This window comes from Pelodiscus sinensis, unplaced genomic scaffold (assembly GCF_049634645.1).
Source record: "Pelodiscus sinensis isolate JC-2024 unplaced genomic scaffold, ASM4963464v1 ctg35, whole genome shotgun sequence".
Classification (NCBI taxonomy): Eukaryota; Metazoa; Chordata; order Testudines; family Trionychidae; genus Pelodiscus; species Pelodiscus sinensis.
The window spans coordinates 3,052,733-3,077,837 of record NW_027465908.1 but is presented as its reverse complement, the minus strand read 5'-3'; the positions used below and the strand labels follow the sequence as shown (position 1 = coordinate 3,077,837).

General features: G+C 43.7%; 2 protein-coding genes across 2 annotated transcripts in view; one reads left to right on the top strand and one right to left on the bottom strand.

The window, feature by feature from the left end:
- Nucleotides 1-22,368, top strand: part of LOC142824457 (potassium-transporting ATPase alpha chain 2-like) — a 30,739-nt gene extending 8,371 nt beyond the window's left edge. The window contains exons 4-23 of the mRNA XM_075916424.1: nt 181-384; nt 1,378-1,491; nt 2,466-2,600; nt 3,152-3,269; nt 5,171-5,439; nt 7,104-7,302; nt 7,861-7,970; nt 8,682-8,816; nt 9,573-9,765; nt 10,380-10,555; nt 11,923-12,059; nt 12,609-12,759; nt 15,002-15,170; nt 16,146-16,300; nt 17,023-17,146; nt 17,591-17,736; nt 19,306-19,439; nt 20,156-20,257; nt 21,573-21,664; nt 21,861-22,368. Of these exons, the coding sequence (XP_075772539.1) occupies nt 181-384; nt 1,378-1,491; nt 2,466-2,600; nt 3,152-3,269; nt 5,171-5,439; nt 7,104-7,302; nt 7,861-7,970; nt 8,682-8,816; nt 9,573-9,765; nt 10,380-10,555; nt 11,923-12,059; nt 12,609-12,759; nt 15,002-15,170; nt 16,146-16,300; nt 17,023-17,146; nt 17,591-17,736; nt 19,306-19,439; nt 20,156-20,257; nt 21,573-21,664; nt 21,861-21,889 (2,892 nt within the window). The 3' untranslated portion in view covers nt 21,890-22,368. The remainder of the gene's footprint in view (nt 1-180; nt 385-1,377; nt 1,492-2,465; nt 2,601-3,151; nt 3,270-5,170; nt 5,440-7,103; nt 7,303-7,860; nt 7,971-8,681; nt 8,817-9,572; nt 9,766-10,379; nt 10,556-11,922; nt 12,060-12,608; nt 12,760-15,001; nt 15,171-16,145; nt 16,301-17,022; nt 17,147-17,590; nt 17,737-19,305; nt 19,440-20,155; nt 20,258-21,572; nt 21,665-21,860) is intronic.
- Nucleotides 1-25,105, bottom strand: part of LOC142818156 (sodium channel regulatory subunit beta-3-like) — a 123,127-nt gene that overhangs the window by 82,782 nt on the left and 15,240 nt on the right. The gene's annotated exons all lie outside the window — the stretch shown is intronic.

Below are 25,105 nucleotides of genomic sequence, written 5' to 3'. Positions count from 1 at the left end.
AACAAGGTGGCAAAGGGAAACAATAATCCAGTGATTAGGGTTTCTCAAAACTCCAGATTCCAGAATCCATTAAAATATACAGTCAAATCCCTGTCCCAAGGAAGAAGAAAGAGAAACAAAGTTCCAGTTTTCAATCTGCACTATCTGACTCAAGCTTGACAATTCTCTTTGCCTTTGCAGGGTCTCACTAGTGCAAGAGCAGCAGAGATTCTGGCCCGCGATGGTCCCAACGCTCTCACTCCTCCTAAATCCACTCCTGAAATCATTAAGTTCCTCAAGCAGATGGTCGGGGGGTTCTCCCTCCTCTTATGGGTGGGGGCTGTGCTCTGCTGGATTGCTTTCGGGATTCAGGCTGCTCAAGGTGTTCCGTCAGCGTTTGACAACGTAAGTACTGTGTCCGTTATCTGGCCACCATCTCTGTAGAGTCTGGTATGGCTTTTTGGAGAGCTGGGGTCTCCAGTCCCATTACTTCAGTACTGACTCACTCCAATAAATGCCTCATTCTTTGGTATCCTTTGTTTGCTCTCTTGTTATCTATTGTAGGGTTTTCTATTGCCACCCATGATCATAATATCCACGCACTTTCAAATACAATAGTGAAGTCACTAATGGACTTCATGGAGTCTGATTCTTCTCTTTTGGGGTAAAACCCTTTTGGACTTTGTTTTTTCTTTGGCTGGTTCTGGCTGGTTGGTGCAGTTTGTTTATTTTGGAGGAGATGGGATAAATGGGTGTCTAGAGACACAAACAGAGCTTAAACGTGGTAGGTCTTTTTTGTTCATTTTCATGGTGGTTTTACATAAAAGCCCAAACCCCATTTTCAAATGTCATTTAGGCCCTTTTGAGAATGCTATTCTTTATCTGGAGGAAGACATAATAAAAGTACAATAATAAAGGTATTCGGTTACTATCCCCAATCCAATAACTATCAGGAATTATTGGAATTCTCGTGAAAGCACTCATTCATGTGAACTCTACAACCTGATTTCTAAACCCCAAATGGTTCAAAAAGTTGAGATGAGCATCCAGCTATCTAGGTGCAAATCCAAATTGGAGAGTGTGAAGTTCTCTAGCCTTCTAATCATGTTTCCACCCTGACCCCTAGGCAGCTGGCTTGGCTTCCATTCAGACGAAAGAGTCTTACAAAGACTCTTAAAGTCTTATTGGTCATTTGAGGAACCCTTATGGTTGTTAATTCTTACTAACATGCAGGAGCATAGAGTAGAATTCCACAGCTCGCTCTCTCAACCAGTTAAACCAGTTCCACCTCTGACTGAAGAGTTATTTTATCAAATGGTGTTTATTATGATGTGTACCCGGAAGAACAAAAATGTTGTTTTTTGAAACTAACTGGAACCATTTTTTCTTATTGGTCAGCTGTACTTGGGAGTAGTCCTCGCACTGGTTGTCATCCTCACTGGTATCTTCGCTTACTATCAAGAGGCTAAAAGTACCAACATCATGGCCAGCTTCAGTAAAATGATTCCACAGGTGAGTGGAAGAGCAAGAGATCAAGACAGCCAGAGGTTGAAGATTTTAAATGTATTAATGGTGCAACTGGTCTTAGTAAGTCAGTGTTTAGAGTGGGCACCCTCTTCAATAGTGAAGGGATAATTAAGTTGTCATTTTCACTCAATACTGGCTTTGCTCTCAATATTCACATAATAGAATTCAACCCTCAGGGCTTTCTGAGGATGAGAAGCAGAGTCCAGTCTTAGAATACAAAGAGTTGGGAACTCATTTTTCTCCAACTCCATCCTTCACCAGAAGGATCCCGATTTGTCTTGGGCAATTTATCTTCACCTTCTTATTCAATCTCCAAAGCCACCAGTCTGTTTTTTTACTAGTGTAACCCAGACTAGTGTTAACAATGATCAAGACTGCCAAGAGTATGTGGCATTTGTATAAATGTGTATTGCTGCCTGGCATCCTCCCCACTGAGCTGCCAGCGTAGGAATTACTGCTCTGCCCGGTTGAAAATGAATTTAAAGAATTCACCACAATGAGCTGGGAGACAGCATGATTACAGCAAGGAGGAACTCCTATTCCTGTTCCCCAGCTTCGCCTCTCATGGAATTTAATCTTGAGCAAGTGGCAACCTCCCTGCGCCTGTGTACCCGTCTGTGAAATGCTAATAGTATTACCTCCTTTGTAACTCTCTTGGAGACCCTTGCATGAAAGTGCTATAACAAATGCTAAGGCTTATCATCTGACTGTGGTTATTTTTCATTGGTGACTTGCATGGAACTAGGTAGATGAGGAAGAAGAAATGAATTAAGTTGATGTGTAACAAAGGGGAACCAGTCAGGGTGAAATTCTGCCCTGGAGCAGAGCTCAGAGAAGGGCTTAGGTGGTACACAGACTTATCTGCTCTCTGCACAGGGGTGAATTTCATTCATGGTGAAACAGGGAGGACATGAAGGATGTAGGACTGGTAACATTCTTCTTGTTCTCTTGCGTCACAGCAAGCTCTTATAATCCGAGATGGAGAGAAGAAGGAAGTGTCTGCAGAGCAGCTGGTGGTGGGGGACGTGGTGGAGATTAAAGGTGGAGATCGGATCCCAGCTGACATCCGTCTGATCTTTGCTCAGGGGTGTAAGGTAAACACCAGCTTTTGGATGCACTGGGAATAAAAAAGAATATGTGATGTTTATGCCATTTGTTTCAGAAAGACCATTTGTATAACTGATCAGTCAATAGAAACTCTGGGTTTAAATATACGCTCTGCCTGTGCAGAAGGTCCACTGTGGTGCACGGTGTGCATGGGACATAAAAGCCCATTCCTTATAATAAATCCCCACTTGCAAAAGAGTCAAGGGGAGCATAGAATCATAGAACATCTCTCCACCATACCACAGCCAATCTCCCGTTAACGTGATTTCTCAGTACGTGATGGAAGCAGTGACCCAGAAAATCTCCTTGCAGTGCTGGTGGTAGCGACTTGAGCAATGCTTCCCTCCAAGTCACTAGGAAACACAGTGGTCAAACATATCTCCATGATATTAGGGGCAATTTCCCTGTCAGAGTCTCTCTCAGAGTTTGACTTTGAGATACCATCGGCCTGCTACCTACCACCACAATTGCTTTAGCCCTTCCTTACAGGTGTACATAAATGAGGGTTGCCAACCGCGTGTGTCTTGTTGACTGACAGGTGGATAATTCCTCCCTCACGGGGGAATCAGAAGCACAAAGCCGATCCTGTGACTTCACCCACGAAAACCCATTGGAGACGAAGAACATTGCATTCTATTCTACAACCTGCCTGGAAGGTAACCTGCTGACTGAAGGAAGAGGCCAAAGAAACTGCTTGTATACAGGCACCACATCATGCCTACTACTAATTAACTCTCAATGGTGCTTTTTTTGAGGATCCCCAAGGAGGTTTAGGACAAAGAAAAACAAATTAGCAATTACTGAAAAGAGACGCACCATGCCAACACAAACAAACCTCAAAGCACCGGGCTGGCCCCAGGTCCTACTTAGGATTCACTACCTGCTCTGGCACTAGATATACGCGATAGCTGATTGACTCCTGCTTGCTTTTGGTTTTCCCATCATTATCCTAATTCATGTAAAGTCAGAAATAAATAAGTGCTTCAGATGCTTGAGGAATTTGCACTTATTTTCGGGGAGAAAGTGGAGGGAGAGGATCTAGTGCATATACATCAAATTATTTACTGTGTATTTTATAGTGGTTTGTGCAATGCGGCCTTGATAACTGACTGAGGTCTAACAGTGCTATTGCAATACAGTTAACTAGCACTGATGAAAACAGAGTGCAATATGCTTTTTTTTCCTGTTAGTTTGCAGATAACTCCACCCCCTAGATTTCTGAGATGAATGACATTTCTGTGAAGTGACTGTAAATAAAAGGTTGAGAAGGGTCCCTAATATGAGGGCTATACTGGCATACAAGATTTATAGCACATTGGGGTCTGAGTCCAGGACTGGAGCTCCTAGGTGTTACAGTACAGGCAGTCCCCGGGTTACAGTCCCTATCTTGTATGTAGGTTTGTTCTTAAGTTGAATCTGTATGTAAGTCGGAACTGGTGTCCAGATTCAGCCGCTGACACTGACCAGCGGCTGACTACAGGAAGCCCGAGGCAGAGTTGCTCTGCCCCAGGCTTCCTGGAGTCAGCCGCTGATCAGTTTCAACAGGGCTGAATCTGGACGCCAGTTCTGACTTACATAAAGATTCAACTTAAGAACCCCAGGCATCCCCAAGTCAGCTGCTGCTGAAACTGATCAGCGGCTGATTCCAGGAAGCTCGGGGCAGAGCGACTCTTGCCTCGGGCTTCCTATAGTCAGCCGCTGGTCAGTTTCAGCAGCGGCTGACTTGGGGATGCCTGGGGCAGAGCAGCTGGGGTGCTGCTGGGTTGGTCCAGTAGCGCCGCTCCTCAGCGCTACTGGACCAACCCAGCAGCACCCCAGCTGCTCTGCCCCAGGCGTCCTGATTCAGCCGCTGCTGAAACTGACCAGCAGCGGCTGAATCAGGACGCCTGGGGCAGAGCAGCTGGGGTGCTGCCGGGCTGGTCCAGTAGCGCCGAGGACCAACACTGCAGGACCAACCCGGCAGCGCCCCAGCTGCTCTACCCCAGGCGTCGTCGGCCAGAAAAGCCTGGTCTGCTGGGGGGGGGGGCGCACTAGCTGCGCCCTCCCCCCCAGCAGACCAGGGAGATGCGGGTGGTGGGACCGCCGAGACGCGCCGCGGTCCCGCCCACATCTTCCGCGGCTTTGCTCCACGTCTCCCTGGTTTGCTGATGGGGGGGCTCCCCCCCAGGCGGCCCAGGGAGACAGGGAGCAAAGCCTCGGAGGACGCTGGCTGTGGGACAGCCGCGGCGCGTCTGGGCTGTCCCGCTGCCCGCGTGCTCCGTGGCTTTGCTCCGCGTCTCCCTGGTCTGCTTTGAGACAGCCCCCCCCAGCAGACCAGGGAGATGCGGAGCAGCTTTTCTCGCCCCGGAGGATGCGGGCGGCGGGACCGCGGCGCATCTGGGCGTCCCACCGCTCCCGTCCTCCAGGGCAAGAAAAGCCCCATTCGTAACTGCGGATCCAACATAAGTCGGATCCGCGTAACTCGGGGACTGCCTGTAATACCATACTTATCGACTACTTGTAATTCTCCCCAGGAACCAATCTCCCACTGTGCTGATAATCTCTTCTTTCCTTCCAGGCACTGCCACCGGCATAGTGATCAACACCGGGGACCGCACTATCATCGGGCGCATTGCCTCTCTGGCCTCTGGAGTTGGGAATGAGAAGACACCCATTGCTATTGAGATTGAGCACTTTGTTCACATTGTGGCTGGAGTGGCTGTTTCTATTGGGGTTCTTTTCTTCATCATTGCTGTGTCCATGAAATACAAGGTTCTCGACTCCATCATCTTCCTCATTGGCATTATTGTGGCCAATGTGCCTGAAGGACTGCTAGCCACGGTTACTGTAAGTCTGCCCAGACCATTTGTACAGATTTGCTTCTGCTCACACCAGAGTTTGTGTCATTGTGTGCATCACAGTACGAGATGGTCTGGGAAAATAGGTCCAATTCTCAGGGTTCTGCAGTCTTGTTGACAACAGAGGATCCCTGATTATCATAAGCCTCTTAATAGAGCTGGGATTGAAACGGGTGCACTTTTCATGAGAAATGGGCTAAGGGTGGAACTATCTACTTAAATCTATCTACATCTGAACTTTGGGGCCTTGGAACTGCCTAGGTTTTGGAAAATCCAAACTCAACCCGTTACCCAATATCACCATGTTTGCCCACTTCCAGTGTTTGTGATCTTGTAAGCCAATGCAAGAGCGGCTACAATGTCAAGTGTTCATGGGTGACCTCAGGGGAACTCATGCTAGCCCTGAGAAGACATTACAGAGATCTTTTCAATGCCAGAAATGTCCCAGTTCAAGATGGGGAACTCCAGAATTAAGATATGAATCTTAGAGACAACAACCCTGTGCTCACATAGACACACCCTTTAAGACAGTCTTGGGTCCCATTTCTGTCTCCATCACTGATATGCTACATGACCATGAGGAAGTTGCTTCCCTTCTATCTACTTCAGTCTCCTCCTCTCAAAAATGGGACATTACTACTTCACATGTGTGTGTGAAAGATTCAGGTAATCAATAGTTATACACACTGCAAAACTCTCAGGGTATGTCTACACTACCCCGCTAGTTCGAACTAGCGGGGTAATGTAGGCATACCGCACTTGCAAATGAAGCCCGGGATTTGAATTTCCCGGGCTTCATTTGCATAAGCGGGGAGCCGCCATTTTTAAAACCCCGCTGGTTCGAACCCCGTGCAGCGCAGCTACACGGGGCTCAAACTAGGTAGTTCGGACTAGGATTCCTATTCCTATAGGATTCCTATTCCTATACTTCATGTGGAAAGGACTGCCATTCACACATCAAACTTCTTAGCTACAACCATACTCAAGACATGAAATCATTCTCAGACATCTCTGGTGACAAACAACAATAATTATTAGTAGTAACTGGACACCATAGTGATGGCCACCTTAGAAATATGATGACAAAGTACTGTCCACTACCATTACCTTTGCAGCTATGAGCTTTTCCCAAATTCCAGTCCTTTTCCTTGAATATGATCCTAATTGCGGTCATGCCCTATTCACAGCATGAAGGCCACATCTCATATTAACCTATGTGCCTTATGCAGAGGCCAGATTTGATCTGTTACATCATTATAAATCTGGAGTAGCTCCACTGGCATCAGTGAAACTATTCTAGATTTTCATGAACAGGATCAGAAGTAGGATCTGCATCATTAGCAGGACTATGGTTGATTGAAAAATACCATTTTTAATTAAAAAAACCAGAACTTTCCCCCAAGAACTCCAGTGAATGTCTTCTGGATTTACAACCCCCAAAAAATCTTTTGAAGAAAAAAAACTTTCTGGTTAAGGAACTATTTAAAATCTAAAAATGTTACTGAATGTTTTCCTTAGAAAAAATGTTTTAGTTGAAATTTCAAACAGGTTCAGGTTATGGTCCATCGAGTCACATTATGCTTGGCTTTATTACATTGCTCACTGTAATGGTACCTCACTAACGGTGGTGTTGCAACTCTTTCACTTCCTTAGGTGAGTTTGTCTCTGACAGCCAAGCGAATGGCAAAGAAGAACTGCCTAGTAAAGAACTTAGAAGCTGTGGAAACCTTGGGGTCAACCTCCATCATCTGCTCTGACAAGACTGGGACCCTCACACAGAACAGGATGACTGTTGCCCATCTTTGGTTTGACAATCAGATCTACTCGGCAGATACCAGTGAAGAACAGACAAGTAAATATACATGGACCTGGGGAAAGGCAACAGGGCGACTGTTAATCTGATTCTAGCTGAGGACGATGGTGATGACTAGTAGCCACCTTATCTGATAGTTCTTTGGTGGACTGTCTTCAGACAAGCACCCACATCAGAAAAAGCAGTCTAGCCGATAACAAGCTAACTCCCCCCTCACTTGGTTGACAATCTTAGTAGGGATGGCAAGGACTGAAAAGAGCGTGAACACCACTCTCACCCCTGGAGATGGTCCTTACAAAATCAGATTAAGATGTGTGGGGTGCAGAAAGGGAGCTGGATCTACATCAGTTTTCTGGAGAAACAGAATTCTTCAGTCTAGGAAGTACTAATCCAGCCCCTCAATTCATCATTAAACAAACAGGGGATCTTCACCAGTACAACTCTGGCAGGGCTGATGGGGGGTATACACGGGGGAAGATAATACTTGAATGTCTATACACCAGAATCACTTAATGGCTGTTTTTTCCCATTGCTGCTTTACCATAAGGATTCCACTATCCAGCATCCAAAAATCTGTTTTGTTTTTTTGTTTTTCAGCTCAGCCCTTTGACCAAAGTTCTCAATCGTGGGCAGCTTTATCAAAGATTGTAACACTCTGCAACCGGGCCGAATTCAAACCTGGACAGGAGAACATTCCAATAATGAAGGTATGAGCTACTTTCTTAGCTCATTTCTTTTCTATTGAAAGATGAACATTTATTTAAGTGGAAAAAAAAGCTCAGAAACCAAGAATATTCTTGCCACACTATTAATCTAAACTAAACATAATGTAGCCAGGGTAGAGCTCTGAGTTATTTTCTTGTAGAGCATTTATTTTGGGCAGTTCTTGGATTAGAACAGGTGACTCCAGATTCCTGGGCTGTGCTCTTGGTTCTGACACGGTCTGTGACATGCAGTGGAAAGCACTTGACAGTTGGATAAATTGAGGCACCAACTTTAAGAGGGTACAATATTCATTTACCCCAGAGCAGCATTATGAAGCTTTCAGCAAAGCAGAGAGCAGCCACAGATCTCTCACTTCCACTAAATGAAATGCAAATCTCACCTCTTTGCAGTAGCTTTATCACAACAGCAAGCCTAAAAAATGAGACAGTAGCACGGTCCTAATGACCACAGCTAATAAAAACAGGAGCAATACAACTCACATGCTCCCAGGGCATAAGTCAAGAGAAGGATGGAAAATATAATCTCACATTCTTGTTTGCCATAGGTAAACTGATTGGTGCTTTGCTGTCACAGTGACAGCTACATTAGAAAGTATACTCTCCATCGCAGATACGTGTAAAGTTCTTTCAGCCCCTTGGATGAATGTGCAAAAGTATTACTACTGAACCCCATGTTTGCTCTTTTCTGCACAGAGAGTTGTGGTGGGAGATGCCTCAGAAACAGCCCTGCTGAAATTTGCTGAAGTAATCTTGGGTGATGTCATGGGCATTAGAAAACGGAACAGAAAACTGGCCGAAATTCCTTTCAATTCTACTAACAAGTTCCAGGTGTGATTTTCGTCTTTGGAAAATGAACCAATTCATATCTTTCCCTAATCCAGTGTTTGTGACTGGGTCATAGTGACGTTATTGTAGAAATTCAGTGTTCTACGCTGTTGGAACTCAGAAAGTCAGAGCTGTGTATTCTCCATGGAGACAGCTACCCTGATGGGACCTTCATACAAGACCATGCAATTAGATCCAGGGAATTCAGGTTACGTGATGAAAGAAGGAATGGTGCTGTCCCATGCAGTTTGGCCAAGTTGCTTTGAGCACTGTATGTAGGAACCCATAATTTTTGTTAATTAAATATTGTAGTATCTCCATATTAAAGATGAGGGTGGAGCCCATCTGTATCATTCTATAGGGGGAAAAATAGTATTGACAACTCTCAGGCTCCTAGAAAGTTGACAACGCTGCCTAAGACTGGGCAGCAGTGTCTTCTTAAAATAAGACTAATATTATCCCGTGGTGATCTGGTATGTCATTACAGCAGCAAGGTATTTCATTCTACCAAAGACAAGTTTTATGACCTCAGAAGAGATAATGTACCACTGATGAAAAAGAGAGGGAGAAACATTTATTGATTTCACATTCAATGGAGTCTTATGGCCAAATTCTTTTGTCAGACAAGCATGGCCATTTCCCATTGCCTTTACTGAGAAAGTTGTGTATCTGAGGGCAGAATTTAGGTGGTGGTGGGTTGCGGTGGAAACCGAAGGGGACAATACACTGTTTCAATGATTCCATCTTCATGGCGTACAGCTCTCAATCCATGAGACCGAAGACCCCAACGATAAACGTTTCCTGCTGGTGATGAAAGGAGCCCCAGAGAGGATCCTAGAGAGATGCAGCACCATCATGATCAATGGCGAAGAACAGCCACTGGATGGAGAGAGGGCTGAGGCTTTCCAGACAGCATACATGGAACTGGGAGGCCTGGGAGAGAGAGTGCTGGGTGAGTTCAAAAGGGAACCGAAAAGGGTTTGTAACAGAGAAGGACACTGGGAAATTGAGTTAAATACCAGTGGCCTGGGGCAACTGGATGTTACAATAATGGATGCATTAGGTCTGAATGGGAATATTATACGTGTGACAATCCTCATTCCAGTCTTGAAATGACAGCTGAAAATGAATACCGTTTCAGAGGAAAAAAGGGAAACGACCTGCTCATTCATGGACTGAAATGGTAAAAATGCCTCAAAATAGGAAGGGGATTAACCCACATTAAAACTGCTGTAAATTCTTTCAAGAAGGAACCTTGGGATAATAGTTCGCACTAAGGGGCCTTGACCTTTGGGCACTACCATCATGCAAATAAAGAATCACAAACGTATCTGCTACATGGAGCAAAGCACTGCCCAGGTACCAGCTACACAGCTCTGAATGCTGGGGCTATAAAGGAACATTAATGCAGAGGGATTAAAATTCCATCACAAAGATGACATTTTATGGCACATTTTTAAAACGAAGTCGTGACCGGTACAGAAGAACTAATACCAGGGCTCCCATTCTTTTTTATTCCTTTCCCTCTACCCTGCTCTCACACTGCTCTATTGGGTTTCATTCCAGGCTTCTGCCATTTGTACCTGCCAGAGGACGAGTTTCCAGATACCTATCCCTTTGATACAGACTCCATGAACTTCCCCACCTCCAACCTGTGCTTTGTAGGGCTTTTATCCTTGATCGACCCCCCTCGCTCCACCGTGCCAGATGCCGTGTCCAAGTGCCGCAGTGCTGGGATCAAGGTAGGGTTTCTACCAATCAGCTGCTATCATTAATGTTGGCCTGAGAGTTAAACTCACATCCACTTTAAGGCTCCTTTGCACTGCCAAAGTGGTATGAAGATGACTAAGTGTAAATGGGCCCATTGTGAAGATGGGCTGAAATCAAAATCCCAGGTGCAAAAGGTATTTGAAGAGAAAAGAAAAAGAAAAAGAAAAGGAAGGAAGGAAGGAAGGAAGGAAGGAATACAGAGATAAAATTGTGACATCAGTGCTAATTAAATCAGCATGGATGTGGCTCATCTCCAACAGTGATGAGAAGGGTGAGAATCCCGAAGGGGAAATTATCTATTGCAATGTGGGAACCACTCTATGTTTCTATTTAAACCTTTTTTCATGGTGTCTTATTTGCACATGAATTCCAGCTTAGACAGTTTTCTCCTGGCTTTCTGTGTTTGACATTTTGTTTTTTGTTTTTTTTCCCCTGACAACGGCAATTTGCTAGTCAGAAACTGTGTCCATGGAGGTTAAAGTGCCCCCCCCCCACTGGTTTTTGTATGTTGCCATTCTTAATGTCTGATTTGTATCCATTTAATCTTCTCATAGAGACAGTCCCATTAGCTGGAATTATTTACTTTAAACCATGAAAGAGTGACAAAAGTCTTTCAGAAAGGGAAAGAAGTAAATTTAGATCATAAAAGTGTGGACTAGAAAAATTTTAGGTAAGCAACAATTTCCTTAGATGGGAAATCCTCAAGTATATATTCAGCCAAGGCCAATGAAGGGGAGTTTCAATTGTATATTACATATAGAAACGGAAATCAGCCTTGGACGCAACTGGCCAAAGGCAAAATGAAGGCTACCCCAATAATAGATAATTTGCTGGTATTCTAGGCTCACTACCAAGCAGTTCTTTCTCCTAAATGGTTGAATGGATACATGTCCCAGTGCTCTATGACACCTTATGTCACAATGACCATTTTATATTGCAGTATTTCACTGTTGCCAACATATAATGCAAAATCTTATAAAGACCTTCTTTATTCTACAGCATTGGTTCCCAGTAATTCAATAGCAAAATAGCAGCATTTGGGGTTATTATTGTACTCAATGAAATAAATTCAGGACCCCTGCTTAGGAGGAGGAGTGAGGCAGATCAGAATTAGAGAAGGATGCTACATGGCCCTGATTGTCTGAATCAAGCCTTTCCCCTTTCATTTAAACAATGTCTTAGAAACCGGTGTCCACATATTAATGTCTTTGAAAACCTGGCTGCATGCTCAGCACGCTAAAGAACTAAAGCCATTGCCTGGTAGACGACAGCTACATCAGCTCATCTTTCCTTCTGCAGCACCTAAGATTCTCATTCAATGCATTTGTCTCTTCATCAGGTTATCATGGTCACCGGCGATCATCCAATCACAGCAAAAGCAATTGCCAAGAGTGTGGGCATCATTTCTGCCAACAGCGAGACCGTGGAAGATATTGCCAAGCGCCTCAACATTCCAGTCGAGCAAGTCAATAAAGAGTAAGGGCAAACGACAGGCACCTGCAGCTCTCTGGAAATGAAACCTTTCCTTCCCTCCTATGCCCGTATTACCCTGTTTCCACAGACCAATCACTTTTTGCTCTCCTGTTCCTTGGTACTTTCCTAGCCCTGATATATACCCAACTATTCATCTTCTTCACAGAACCATCCATTCAGGTTATTTTGAAATGTACTGATGCTGAATGGAGATTTGTTGATTCAGCCAGAGAAGAATAAAACAATTCAGTCAATCATTCCACCTCTACCAGCTAATTCAGCATTGTCCCAGTAGCACATTCTCCGTTCTTTTCCAAGGTTTACTGAGGTGGCCTACTACCACTTTTTTCATTATGGAACTGTCATAAGATCTTGCATTTGTAAAGTGCTTTGCCCGTATTTCCTGCACTGAAACAAATGAGGCTAATTAAAAATTGACTTGCTTATTGCTGCCATGGCACAAGCCACTGAACTGAGCATAGTGTTTGAGTGTACTGCTTGCATCTAAGAATTTGTCTTGAGTTTCATGTTGCATTCCTGTGGTTTTTACAGGGATGCGAGAGCTGCCGTAATTAACGGGATGGAGCTTAAGGATATGACCCAGGAGCAGCTGGATGAGATCTTGATCAATCACTCAGAAATAGTCTTCGCTCGCACCTCGCCCCAGCAGAAACTGATTATAGTGGAGGGCTGCCAAAGGCAGGTGAGCATAAGAGGGCAGTGGGTGAGCACGGATGTTGCCATAATGGGTTTGTACAGGGATGGTATCTGCTCAGATATCCTCCCAGCAACAGACATAAGTGAATGCTACCGTAATGGTGCTAGAAACAAGTAAGAGGGAGAGAGGGAGGGAGAGAGATCAGTTCCAGTGCATCACAGACACAGCTGAGATTCTCTTTCTATTGTGCAACCATCTGAATCTGCACCTTGAGGTGAACTGGCCAGTTTGCCTTTGGTACCTTTGTCCTACACTGCCTACAATGCACGCTGCTTTGTTGAATGTCAGGGGTCCCATATTGGTGCTGACTAATTGACATGCTTCTGTGGTAGGATCATATGCTTGAGGAGGAGAATATGAGCTCCAGCTGCTTTTTTGGTGTGAAGTTCAGGTTGTGATGAGCCCCACAGTGACAATGCTGGAATTCCTGGGGCCAAGGCTGTGTTATGTAGGAAGCCCCCTTTCCCAGATGGCTCTATAAACCAACATGAAAACAATGCTGTGACTATGCCCTCTTGTTCCTTCCCTTCAGTCTCCCTTTGGCCTTCTGCACTGCTGTGTATAATACGATAAACTGCTTTATTACACAATTTGGCTAGGAACAGCCCTTGTTAAACTGCCTCTTAAACTCTCTGATAGCATAGGCTGGAGACTAGCGCAGGGCAGGATTTTAAGAGTTTTGCGCCATTCACTACAGTGGTTATAAAGCTGTTTGCCGCGGAAGCAAGACAGTAGGTGTATATAGCCCACCCAGGGACTTCCTGACATAGCTTCACAACTCCCACCAGTGCAGGGTGTGACTTGCCCCATGGCTCTCCCTCAGACTTGCAAGGAAAGCAGATGCAGCACGACCCATTTTTAGTTTTTGTAGCTCTGGCAGAGCTGAGCTTTCCCGCCAAGGTCAGCGCTTCGGGTTTAATCCTCGGTTGCTTTCAGAGGAGCAATGATATTACTACTGGCTTCCTAGTACTGTCCCCTTTTTGATGGCAAGCTTGGGTACATTTGTTCAGCGCTAGGTAGATGCCCAATCTCCAGTAGGATCTGGCTCTTACAAGGATAAAGTGCAAAAAATGTCCATGTCCTATGATTAGTAGTTACAGCCTACAAGCCCTTCTGTGCATTCTCTCTCTCTCTCTCTATATAGATATATAAAAAATTGTCCTGCAGAACAACAGAGTGATGTCATCACATCACTCTGCGTTCCACCACCTGCCTCCACCCTCAGCTGCGCAGCCTCCTTCCTCCCTCCCTCCTTCCTCCGGGGGCAAGGGTGAGGGGGGGCAGGATCCAGGGATGCCTCAGCCCAGCATCCCTGGCAGCCAGGAGTGGGGGAGGGAAGGTTCAGGGCTGATGCAGCTTTGGCTCAACAGCCGGTAGGGGTGAGAGGAAAGCCAGGGCTGCCATGCTGCGGCTGGGGGGGGAAGGGCTAGCCAGGGGGAGAGCCGGGGCTGCCTACCCCCAGAGAGAGGTGTTGATGAGCATTGCGAGCAGGGGGTGCAGCCCTGCCCCCTAGCATTATTTATAACTGGTATCACTTAGCAAAATCCCCCAAGGAACAAGACATTCAGAATTTGTCTTAATTCGTTTGCCACACTTTTTTCCTTTGATTTTTCTGATTCTGTTCAGAACACTCCAAATTCCCCTGAAGCTAAAGCATCTCTGAGAGAGGATTACCTTAAGTTACATTAGGCAGCTTCATCAGAGAGGCTAGTCCAAAGAACAGGGGCCTTTCTGAGGTCACCAGTTCAAATCAGTTCAGGTTTACAGAAACTAAAAGCAAGAATAGCATTTAACAGCTCTTACGTAGCCGACAGCTATTGAATGGGTACAGGTATCACAACCCACGCTGAAACTGACATTATTTGTAGACATTTTTAGAGAAGCTTAGGACTGGATGGACTATGGTTCTGAGTTCCTCTTCTCCCCCAAAGAGTGTCCCTGGTTTCTTCAGCCAGAGGTAGGACACACTGCAAGGCATTATAGAGGAATGCATGCTTCCACTGCCTAGATTTTATCTGGCTAGATGGAGAATTTGTCATCAGGCCAGAGCTGCTTACCCAGCCCCTTTCACCAGCACAAATTCCCTTTAAAAAAACAGCTGAAGAGCACCAAAATTCATTGTAACTTCTACTTAATTCTGCTTCAGAGATTTTAAAGGTAGGAGGCTTTTCCTCCCTGGAGAACGGACTCATTTCCTCAGAGTTGATCGACTCCTACTCTGTTTCAGGATGCAGTTGTTGCAGTGACTGGAGATGGAGTCAATGACTCCCCAGCTCTGAAAAAGGCAGATATTGGAATTGCTATGGGCATCGCTGGCTCTGACGCAGCTAAAAATGCAGCTGACATGATCTTGCTGGATGACAACTTTGCTTCTATTGTCACAGGAGTGGAGGAAGGTAAAAATAAGATTCACTATTCACATCCCTTAGGCAAGCAGTCTCGTATGACTTACAGCCACAATCCCCTGTCTTATTATTTTACAGAGGCTCACTTGAATGCAGTGTTGTTCTCTTACATTTGCACACACCATTGCCTGGATTATGAATGCAAACTGGGGGACTGCATGTTCCTTTTGTTGCAAACGTATGGATTCAGGCACACATTTGTGCATCTCCTAGGGCTAAATGATAAGTTCATTGGCTTTTGTGGTAACTGCATCCCCAGATCTGCATGCATTGGTAAGATGTCCCTTACCACCTACCATTAGATAAGATAAGCCAGTCTACCATTGACTTAATTTCCTCATTCAAGCTTCAAACTCTGCAGGCCTAACTGCAACGGATTAGAAGCATGGTAGGTAAACAATTTAAAGTCAGAGAATGATGTGAATCATTTCTGACCACAAACACACAAGGGTTTTATGACCAGCTCAAAAACAAAGAGCAAGGCAACAGTTACACAACTCCAATTTGCTCAGTTCTGCTATACCTATCAATTAGAACCCTGAGCAAAAGCCCTTCACTCACATCTGATCCCATATTGCTTTCAGCCTCAAGTTACTACAATTGCAGCAATGTCCTGTACCCTTTCTTTTCTATTTGTTGGTCATCCTCTCCTGTCTGATTCCAGTTACACTACCGTCCACTGTGGTTCTTTCTAACTGTAATGCTGGCTTCAATTAACATTAAAGCTGATCAGAAAATGAGGAATTTTTTTCCCCAAGGAAAACATTTTTTTTTCTACTTTCAATACATTTACAATAAGAATTTGACTTTTTGCCCCAAGCAATTTAACCTTTTAAAAGTTAAAAGCAACACAGAGGTTTATTGTGACCATTTTAAGTTTAATCGTTGATAAAAGATAGTGAAAAATGTTCAGCCAGCATTGGCCTCACTGCGCACGTTTAAATAAACTTTCTATTTTTTCCTCAGGCCGCTTGATCTTTGATAACCTAAAGAAAACCATTGCCTACACCCTGACCAAGAATATTGCCGAGCTCTGCCCTTTCCTGATCTACATTATCGCCAGCATCCCGCTGCCCATTGGCACAATTACGATTCTATTCATCGACCTGGGCACAGACATTGTAAGTTGTCTTACCCCAGACATGATTAAAACCAGCTGGGCTCCTGTGCAATTTCATGAGCATTTTATAGACTATAAGAATGAGTAAGCGACTAGGATTTGAGTGCCAAGGAAACTCCTGAGCCTTTCTAGGTGAGAAGCAATTAGATTTGATGTCAAGCTTTTTGGAATTAGTCATTAGTCACAAACTGAGAGTCTAATCACATGGGGTATGTAAAACAGCAAAACAAGCAGAGGCTAGACTGAAAACAGCTGGATTTGGAGGAGGAGAAAAATAAAGTGAGGAGGGGAGTAAGGAAGAGCCAGGCCTTTTGATCAAGATATGCAGGCAGTGAACTATTGATAGCACATATATTACCAGTGTCAGATCTTCTTGAAATCATCTGTTTGCTACAACATAGGGAATTATCACCAGACATGCAGATGAAGCATCCTCTTCCCTCCCAAAAGATTCAGAAGACCCCTTTCAATTTCATCCACCTCTCTGGGGTGGGCAAGCAATATGTTCATGGCCCCCAGCACACATTTTAGTCCTCATGCAAAGCCTTCTGTTGTTCTGAACTGCAGACTTCCTTGATAAAAGTCTTTTATCATTTGCTCGTTTACACCTGGAGTATCCAGCCAACAGACAGTGGAGGAAATATGGCCAGATTTTATCGAACAACCTCCCAGAAGCAGGCAGAGGTTTGCCAGTCTGGTTCTGAAAGAGAATTTCTCTTGTAGATTCCCTCTGTTGCATTAGCCTACGAGAAAGCTGAAAGCGACATTATGAACAGAAGGCCCCGGCACAAGAAGAGGGACAGGCTGGTGAATCAGCAGCTGGCCGTGTACTCCTACCTGCAGATTGGTATGTTGGGTCATTCACATAAGAGGTAGCTTGGCTGGATCAGGGGAATGAGAGTGGGTGGAAGGCTCATCAGTGCAGTTCCTGGCTACAGGAAGGAGTGTAAAGTAGTGGTTAGAGCAGGAGAGTGGGAGTCAGGACTCCTTAGATCCATTCCCATGATCTCAACTCCTTGTGTGACCTTGGAAAAGCTTATTTAACCTCCCTCTGACTGTGTGAGCATCTACTCAATGGTTACAGAAATGCTTGGAGTTGGGAGGTTTAATTTTGATCATGCTGAGATTCTTGGTTGAAAGGTGTCCATATGAGCCACACAAAGTACTATGGATCCAGAAAGAGCTAATTTAACACTGACTCTCAGCAGATTTGTTCTTGTTTCCCTGCCCCTGCCCAAATACATTATGTCTCACTCATCCCTTGCTTATTTCTCTCTCTTCTACTTGGCAGGGATCCTACAGTCGATTGGAGCCTTCCTAGCCTATTTCACCGTGTATGCTGAACAGGGCTGGTGGCCTTACACACTGCTTGGCTTGCGCGTCAATTGGGAAGATGATTATAATAATGACATAGAGGACAGCTATGGGCAAGAATGGGTAAAAAATCCTCTTCAATCAAATTCCTAGTTATAACTGGAAATGGAAGATTCTCTCCCCTTATTAGGGAACAGAGGAAGCAACTGCTGGGGAAAGATTTAATTTCAGTGATGTTGGGTTTGTCTATACTACACAGCATTTAGCATCACAGCTGTTCATCCATAGTTTTGCCAACAAACTTCCACTTTCCATGAGCCATGCTGGCAGGGGACCACTCCTGGGGAGAACGTGGTGTTTACACTAGCACTTGGCACATGGCGAAACTTTTGCTATTCAGGGTTTTTTTTTTTTTTTTTTTTTTTTAAAGCACTTGCAAATGACAAAAGCTTTGTCATTAAATGGCCAGTGTAAACAAAGCCTTAGACTCAGTTTAACTTTGTCATTAGATGTGAAAGGTTCCCAAGGTCGATTACTTGGAGCTGTTCTTTGGCTTTGGTCATTGAACTTCAGAGCCCGCTCATTCCACTGCCAGAAGTCACCTCATTTTGCTTCTCTTAGCCCTAACACCAAACATCTCCCCCTAATTCTGTCTCAGCTGTAGGTCTTTGGTGACAGGCGCACTTACCACCGCACTTACCTCCCTTTCAGGAGTATGTTTAGATCCGCTTCATGCCCCCAGCATTGCTTCTGTACATCACTACTGCCCAACTGCCATGATACTCCCAATAATACATGTCTCCCCTTCCCAGCATGGGGAGGCAATATTGCTTAAATTCCATAACCCTAAGCTGACAATAAATGAATGTTAAACAGAACCACAACCTCAACATTTAATTAAACAATCCAGTACTGAACCTAGGTCCTGACAACAAAGGCTGTTCCTAGAGGAATTCTTGCAGCCCACAACCAAGAGGGGAATTTTCCACAACCATCCTTGCACTGTTGCCTCCAACAGTCACCATAAGCAGAGGCAGTGGCCTGAGGGCCACATGCAGCCCACGGCCCGTTTGTTTGCAGCCCACAGTGCAGTTTGTGTTTACACGGGGCTCAACACGCAGCCTGCAAGTGGGAGCCAACACAAAAAAGTAGTCAACATAATGGTCCTCTGTTGGCATGCATTTTAGTACTTAAATTCCTGGACTGTCATTGTTCATTAAAAGTGCTATCACATGGGTGGAAATAGGGTAACTATTGCATTTTATTAATATCAGCAGAACTGACTTAAATGGGGCCTGTGTGTTGCGTAGTCTTGCCTTAATCTTTGTATTCATGCCCGTCAGTGTGAAAGAAGCTATTTGCATATATTTGCATGTATTTGCATGTATATGCAACCACACTTAAGTTGCAGCCCTTGGCATGTGCTGTGAGTATCATTGTGGCCCCCAGAGCTTCCAAAGTTGAGTAGCCATGCAGTAGGGGAACTGATGTGAATTTCTCACTTCCAATATGCTCCACATTCTCTATAGACATCTAGTGGGAGAGAACAGTGGATTCCAATTTGTTGCGGAAGCGTAAATCTGGAGTCATTCCAGACTTAAGCCCATGAAATTGGGAATCAGTCTCTAGACTGCACAGTGATTCCTATAACTTAAGTATATGCAATAAAGACACTTTTTTATTCCTTTGCAGACTAGATACCAGCGGGAATACCTGCAGTGGAGTGGCTACACCGCCTTTTTTGTCAGCATCACAATTCAGCAAGTGGCAGATTTGATCATCAGGAAAACACGGAGAAATTCCATTTTCCAGCAGGGTCTTCTCAGGTGGGTGTGAAAAGTGTATTAATGGAATGAGGGGAGTCTTGGCCTGGAGGTCTAATGGTCTTATCCAGCCTCTGTTGGTTCCTTGGATGAAACGGGATTAAAAAATAACATTGTCCATTCTTCTTTCTTGTTCCCATCAACTCCATCTCTCTCCAGCTTTTCTCCATTGCCCAAGCTTTTGATTAGTAATGAAAATAGCCACAAGGAAAACCGAACTGAGCAAAGTTGTTCAAGTACCAATATTTCAAAATAAAAAACATTACATTGCATTTTTTGGCCATTTTTGCAGTTTCCTGCTAGTCCCCACCTCCCTTAAAATCAAAACAGGACAATAGAGCTAATCAAGATTTTGCAAAATTTTCAAAATGGAAAAAACAGTGCTGAGCATCCTTAAGTTCCATAGAAGCCAAATGATTGAGGGCATCTTGCAGTAGTACTGAGGCCACATTATAAAAACTGACATTTCGTCCATATGACATTTACAGTCCAGGGTGAATGGGCTGTATTCAGTTTGGCATTAAAAAGGAAAGACACACTCTGGCTCATTTTGTCTTCTTCGGAACGCCTCATTTTAGACAGCAGCACAGAATCTTCCCCTAGTTAAGTAGGGCTTCTTCTCAGATTTGTACCTTTGGATTATATATAGAGTGTTAGTACATTACCAGCCAGTTATAGACAGTAATGTTATACCATCTTTTGTATTGATTTTCTTGTAGGAATAAAGTGATCTGGTTGGGTATATTCTCTCAGATAGCAATCGCACTGATTCTCTGTTATGGTCTTGGAAGTGTTACTGCTTTGAACTTCACGCCCCTTCGGTGAGTTTCAATTCTTGAATGTGCACATCTTTGTTCTACCTCTTCTTCAGATGTACATACACAGTAAATGGTAGGAAATCTACACTCCGTGGCATGGCTGATGAGAGGGACATGCCATGTAGAATAAGCTTCTGAGACAGCAGAGTTCAAAAGCTAAGTTTAGGGATGTAATTACTCAGTTGAACTGGCTGAAATGTCTCAGTAAAAAAACCAAACCCTACTATATATTTTAGATGGTTAGTCTGTTTGATCAAGAACTCCTCCTAAATGGTAAGAGCCAGGACCGCTACATTTGGTACACAACTTTCTCTTATTGTAACTTAAAGCAACATAAGGGCTTGGTTGTCCTAGGAAAACCAGATGTGCCTGGAATGGGATTGCTTCTCATAAAACCAAACAGAAAAGAAACAGAACCACCAAATCAAGTAGTGCAAATCAAAATTACCAAAACTGAATGAGTGTTGGAAGAGATTGAACTATGATGAGCAAGAAAACTAGGGTGAAACTGGAATAGGATTGCTTCTCAGAAAAGAGATAAAATGGAAACATTTGGAGTAGAGCTCTGTTTTTGCACAAGTAAATCAATGCTTATGATTTGAAAACTAAAGAAAATGTTATAGCCCTTTCTTGTTAAAATTTAATGAAAAATATGCGTTTATTGTGAAGAAGAAAAAAATGTACTTGCTGGAATTCCCATTTAAAAAAATTACTATTTTAAAACTATCCCTATTTTAAGAAATCTGAAATATAAATTAACTTCTTAAAAATAACACTGTATTTTTGAAAAATACAATCATTTAAATCAAACATGTACATTTTCTTTTATTTAAACAAACAAACAAACCCCAGAAACTCTTAATTGAGGTAAGGACCCAAGAAATGCTGAGTAAATCTGCGAGTTGGGACCTACTTTTATGACCTTTTTCACAAAAACACATCCTGGGTTTGGCCAGTTTTATTACCAAGAATAGAGAATAATGTATTTAGAATAAGAATCTTCTTTTCCCTTATTCCAGAACTGTAGCTAATGTGTGAGGCTATAAAACATTTGCTAGATTACATTTCACTTAATTAAAATTACTTACATTTCATACCATTTTCATATGCCAATCCAATTTCTGGCATCTTCTGAGACCAGGATATCACTAGAAAGCCTCATTTTGCAGCCCAACTCTCAGATCGAACAGGTTCTCATTTACAGATTCAGAAAGGTCAAAGGGTTATATTTTCCTCTATTGGCAGCATCAAACCACAGAGGAAGTGCTCCTTTCACATACAATCTGATTCATTAATTTCCTTTCCTTCTCTTTTCCAGGGTTCAGTATTGGTTTGTGGCCATGCCTTATGCCATCCTGATATGGGTCTATGATGAAATCCGCAAGCTTTTCATCAGGCAATACCCTGGAAGTAAGTAGAATCCTCCATGGGATTAGCATTCATTCTCAGTCTATTTCTACCACCCCCATCCTTCCCAGCCTCCGCGTTAATACTGTGATAGATTATTTTAAATGGATTATTTGAATAATGCCTTATTTCATTTTCTTCTACTGCAGCAAAAAAAAAATAAAAAATCCTAATTTCTTATTTTCCCCTCCTGTCATAGGTTGGTGGGACAAGAATATGTATTACTGAAACAGCCTTCGTCACTGGGATTCGCTCTCCCTGCTGGAGAGTTCTTTGACTGTCTCAACCAGCCTCTGCTGCTGAATGGTCCTGTCTGTGCAATATCAAATAACCACAGGGGTTCTCCTCGTCATGAAGAAACAAGGACTTAGGAGGCTGAAGCCACTTTACTGTAAAGCTTAGATTTGTCTGAACATTTAAATGCTATCTATTTTTTTATAAATACTTTTTTCCTGTTGAAAGTGTATAAAGTTAATGGGGAAACTCCTCTTGTGTATATAGATATTAAGGAAATCACACATTTGTAATAATTTAAGGCATTGACTTGCACTAGGTTTGTTCAAGCTCTTTTGTTTGCTGTTTTGATGCTATCAAACTGTGAGCAAGTGCATATGCAGATCTGAGTTATGTCACCAGAGATGACTAGACTGTATAGGCACAATTTGATAATAAAAGGACTTTTTTTTAATCCAGAAAGCAGCTCTTTTCACTACTAATCTTCCAAAGGGCACAGGTAGAAGACAGCAGTGGTGCTGGATGACTGAGGGGAATGGGAGTAGGCTACAGAGCCCTTCCATCATTGGACAGCGTCCAGCACAAAGTTAGAAGTGACTGAAGGCCATTAACGTGAGATGGATTATGGAAAATAAATCCAGCCTCTCAGTTCCCACTGAAGCCCATGGAATTGATGGTGCTTGGCACCGTGCAGTATTTGCTAGGGGTCTCACAAGATTGGTGCCAATTAAAGCTCTGTGAAATAATTTGGGGCCAATCTAGCAAACCATGGCACAGGAATTGAATGACTATCTTTGTTCTCTCTCAACAGTTATAAGAGCTGCAAGCTTCAAATGTCTACTTCGGCTCTGAGTTAATTAGGTATAGCCACTGAGACTTTGTCTTATGCTATTTTTAAAGGAGTTATATTAGCTCAAGTAATTAATCGATCTAATACACATCTAAGGCCTTGTCTATACTTTATGGGAAGATCAACACTCCAGAGATCAATCTGCAGGGGTTTGATTTAGGGGGCCTAGTAAGGACCTGCTAAATCGAATGCCGAAGGTACTCCCATCGATTCTAGAACTCCACAGGATTGTGAGGAGTAAGGGAAGAAGATGGAACTTTGGTCCATTGACCTCCTGCAGTGAGACTGCCCCAGAAATTCTTTTTAAGGTATGTCAACTCCAGCTACACAATTCTCATAGCTGGAGCTGTGTATCTTGAATCAGATTTCTCCCATAACGTAGACCTGGCCTCAGACTCTGAATTGGGCAAAGCAAGTTGCAATGCAGCACGGTCAAGTTACAGCAGAGCAGGGAACAGCATACCTCCCGCTGAAGTACAGTTTGCTTTGTCTGAAGGATGGCCTCTGAAGATGGTACTTGCACTGCTAATATCTCTAATAATACACCTTTAACCCCTAAGCCTCTAGACAAGCCATAGGCTTTGTATCCATTTACCAGGAGATCAATGGTGTGAGGGCTGATCTCCTGGGGGTTGATTTAGCGAATCTAGTAAAGACCTGCTAAATTGACCACTGATTGCATTCCCTTCGACTTTGGTTCTCCACTGAAACGAGAAGAGTAGGGGGCATTGACGGGAGAGTTTCTCCCATTGACTCCCCTCAGTGGAGACATCACCAGGGCTGACAAGCAGCGGTGAGCCCCACTCGCCAGCTGTGTGGTTTGGCACACTGCGCATGCGCAGACCGCACTGCACATGCGCTGACTGTGCTGTGGCACTGTGCCGGGCTAAAATCTATTCGCCACGGGCGAGTAGATTGCCCTAATTGTTGAGCCCTGGACATCACGGTAACTTGAACTAAGGTACATCAACTCCAGCTACACTATTCAGTTAAAGCTGCGTACTTCAGTTCAATATTGCTGCTCAGTATAGACCTACCCTTAAAGGGAAAGAAGCAGGAAGAGCAAGGGATAGGGAAGGTACAGGGAAAAGAACAGGGAGAGGGAAGGAAAGCAGGGAAAGGCTTTCAGCCATACGTCCAGCATCTTTCAAGACAACCACTCACGCATAATGTCAAAAGTAACTCTGAACTTCCCATGCCTCCCGCCAGAACTCCTCCCTTCATTCCATCTACTGCCAGGCTAGCAATCACACGAGGCTATTGGACAAGATAGCATTGCTCCTCAGGCACTTACACAAGTAGAAGGACACACAGAATGAAGAGCAACAGCAGTGCAAACCAATGGTGGGTCCAGGTACTAAGCATCCGTCCACTCAAGCTGCTTATCACACAGCCCAAACTCAGCTGAAACCTCTCAGGACCCAAAGAAGGGCTTCTAGCAGCAGAAACCAAATGCCAATAGGACAGGACTGACTCAGAGGAGCAGCTGTCAAGAGCATTGTCTGTCCAGAGATGCAAAGACTGAAGGACGCAGTTCTGCTTAGCAAATACATACACAGACAGTCTGCTGCATTTGGGTGTATAGCAACATCCTTCCCACATTTATAATTGTATACTATTTAGTTACAGCCACTGGCTGAAGTACAATCCAAACAATGTATAAGCACACATTCCCATGGTGGACCAGGAAAATGGTTCTTCCTGGTTTGCGGTTTCTCCTACAGTTCTGACCTACTTCAGAGGAAAGAGGCTTTTGCTTAGACTATAAACATTTCAGGGCAGTGACTTTTTTGTTCTGAATGTACAGCTTCCAGAATAATTGGGTCCTTGCCTGTGACTGGGGCTTCTGCACACCACCTCAATGCAAATAAAAAATATATCAATGAATAAAATACCCATAACAGCGCTATGCTGCATGAAATTTGAAGGACAAGGAGAAGAGGGTTGCTTTATCGTTATGAGCTCAAAGCTGACCATGCTTTTTTTAAAAAACATTTTGTTAAAGCACCAGGATGAGAGTAAATATAGCCAGTTTTCACTATATAAAAGTAGAACATTTAGAAACAGTTTACAAACAAACAAACAAAACCTGAAGAAAATGTACTCAGTTTGGTAATAAAAAAGTTCTTTGTAGAAATCATCCAACAATTCACTATCTTTTTTAACCTGGCTTTTCAAAGAGAAAAGAGCCATTTTGTTTATATGGTGAATAAAAAAAACCTAAGAAGTGTGCAGACTTCCATAAAACAAAGTTATGAACTTTCCACCTCTCTGCTAACATGCAGGCAATATTATACAGACATTATCTACGGCAGGGGTTTTCAAACTCAGGGTCATGGCCAGTGTTCTCTCTAAACTGA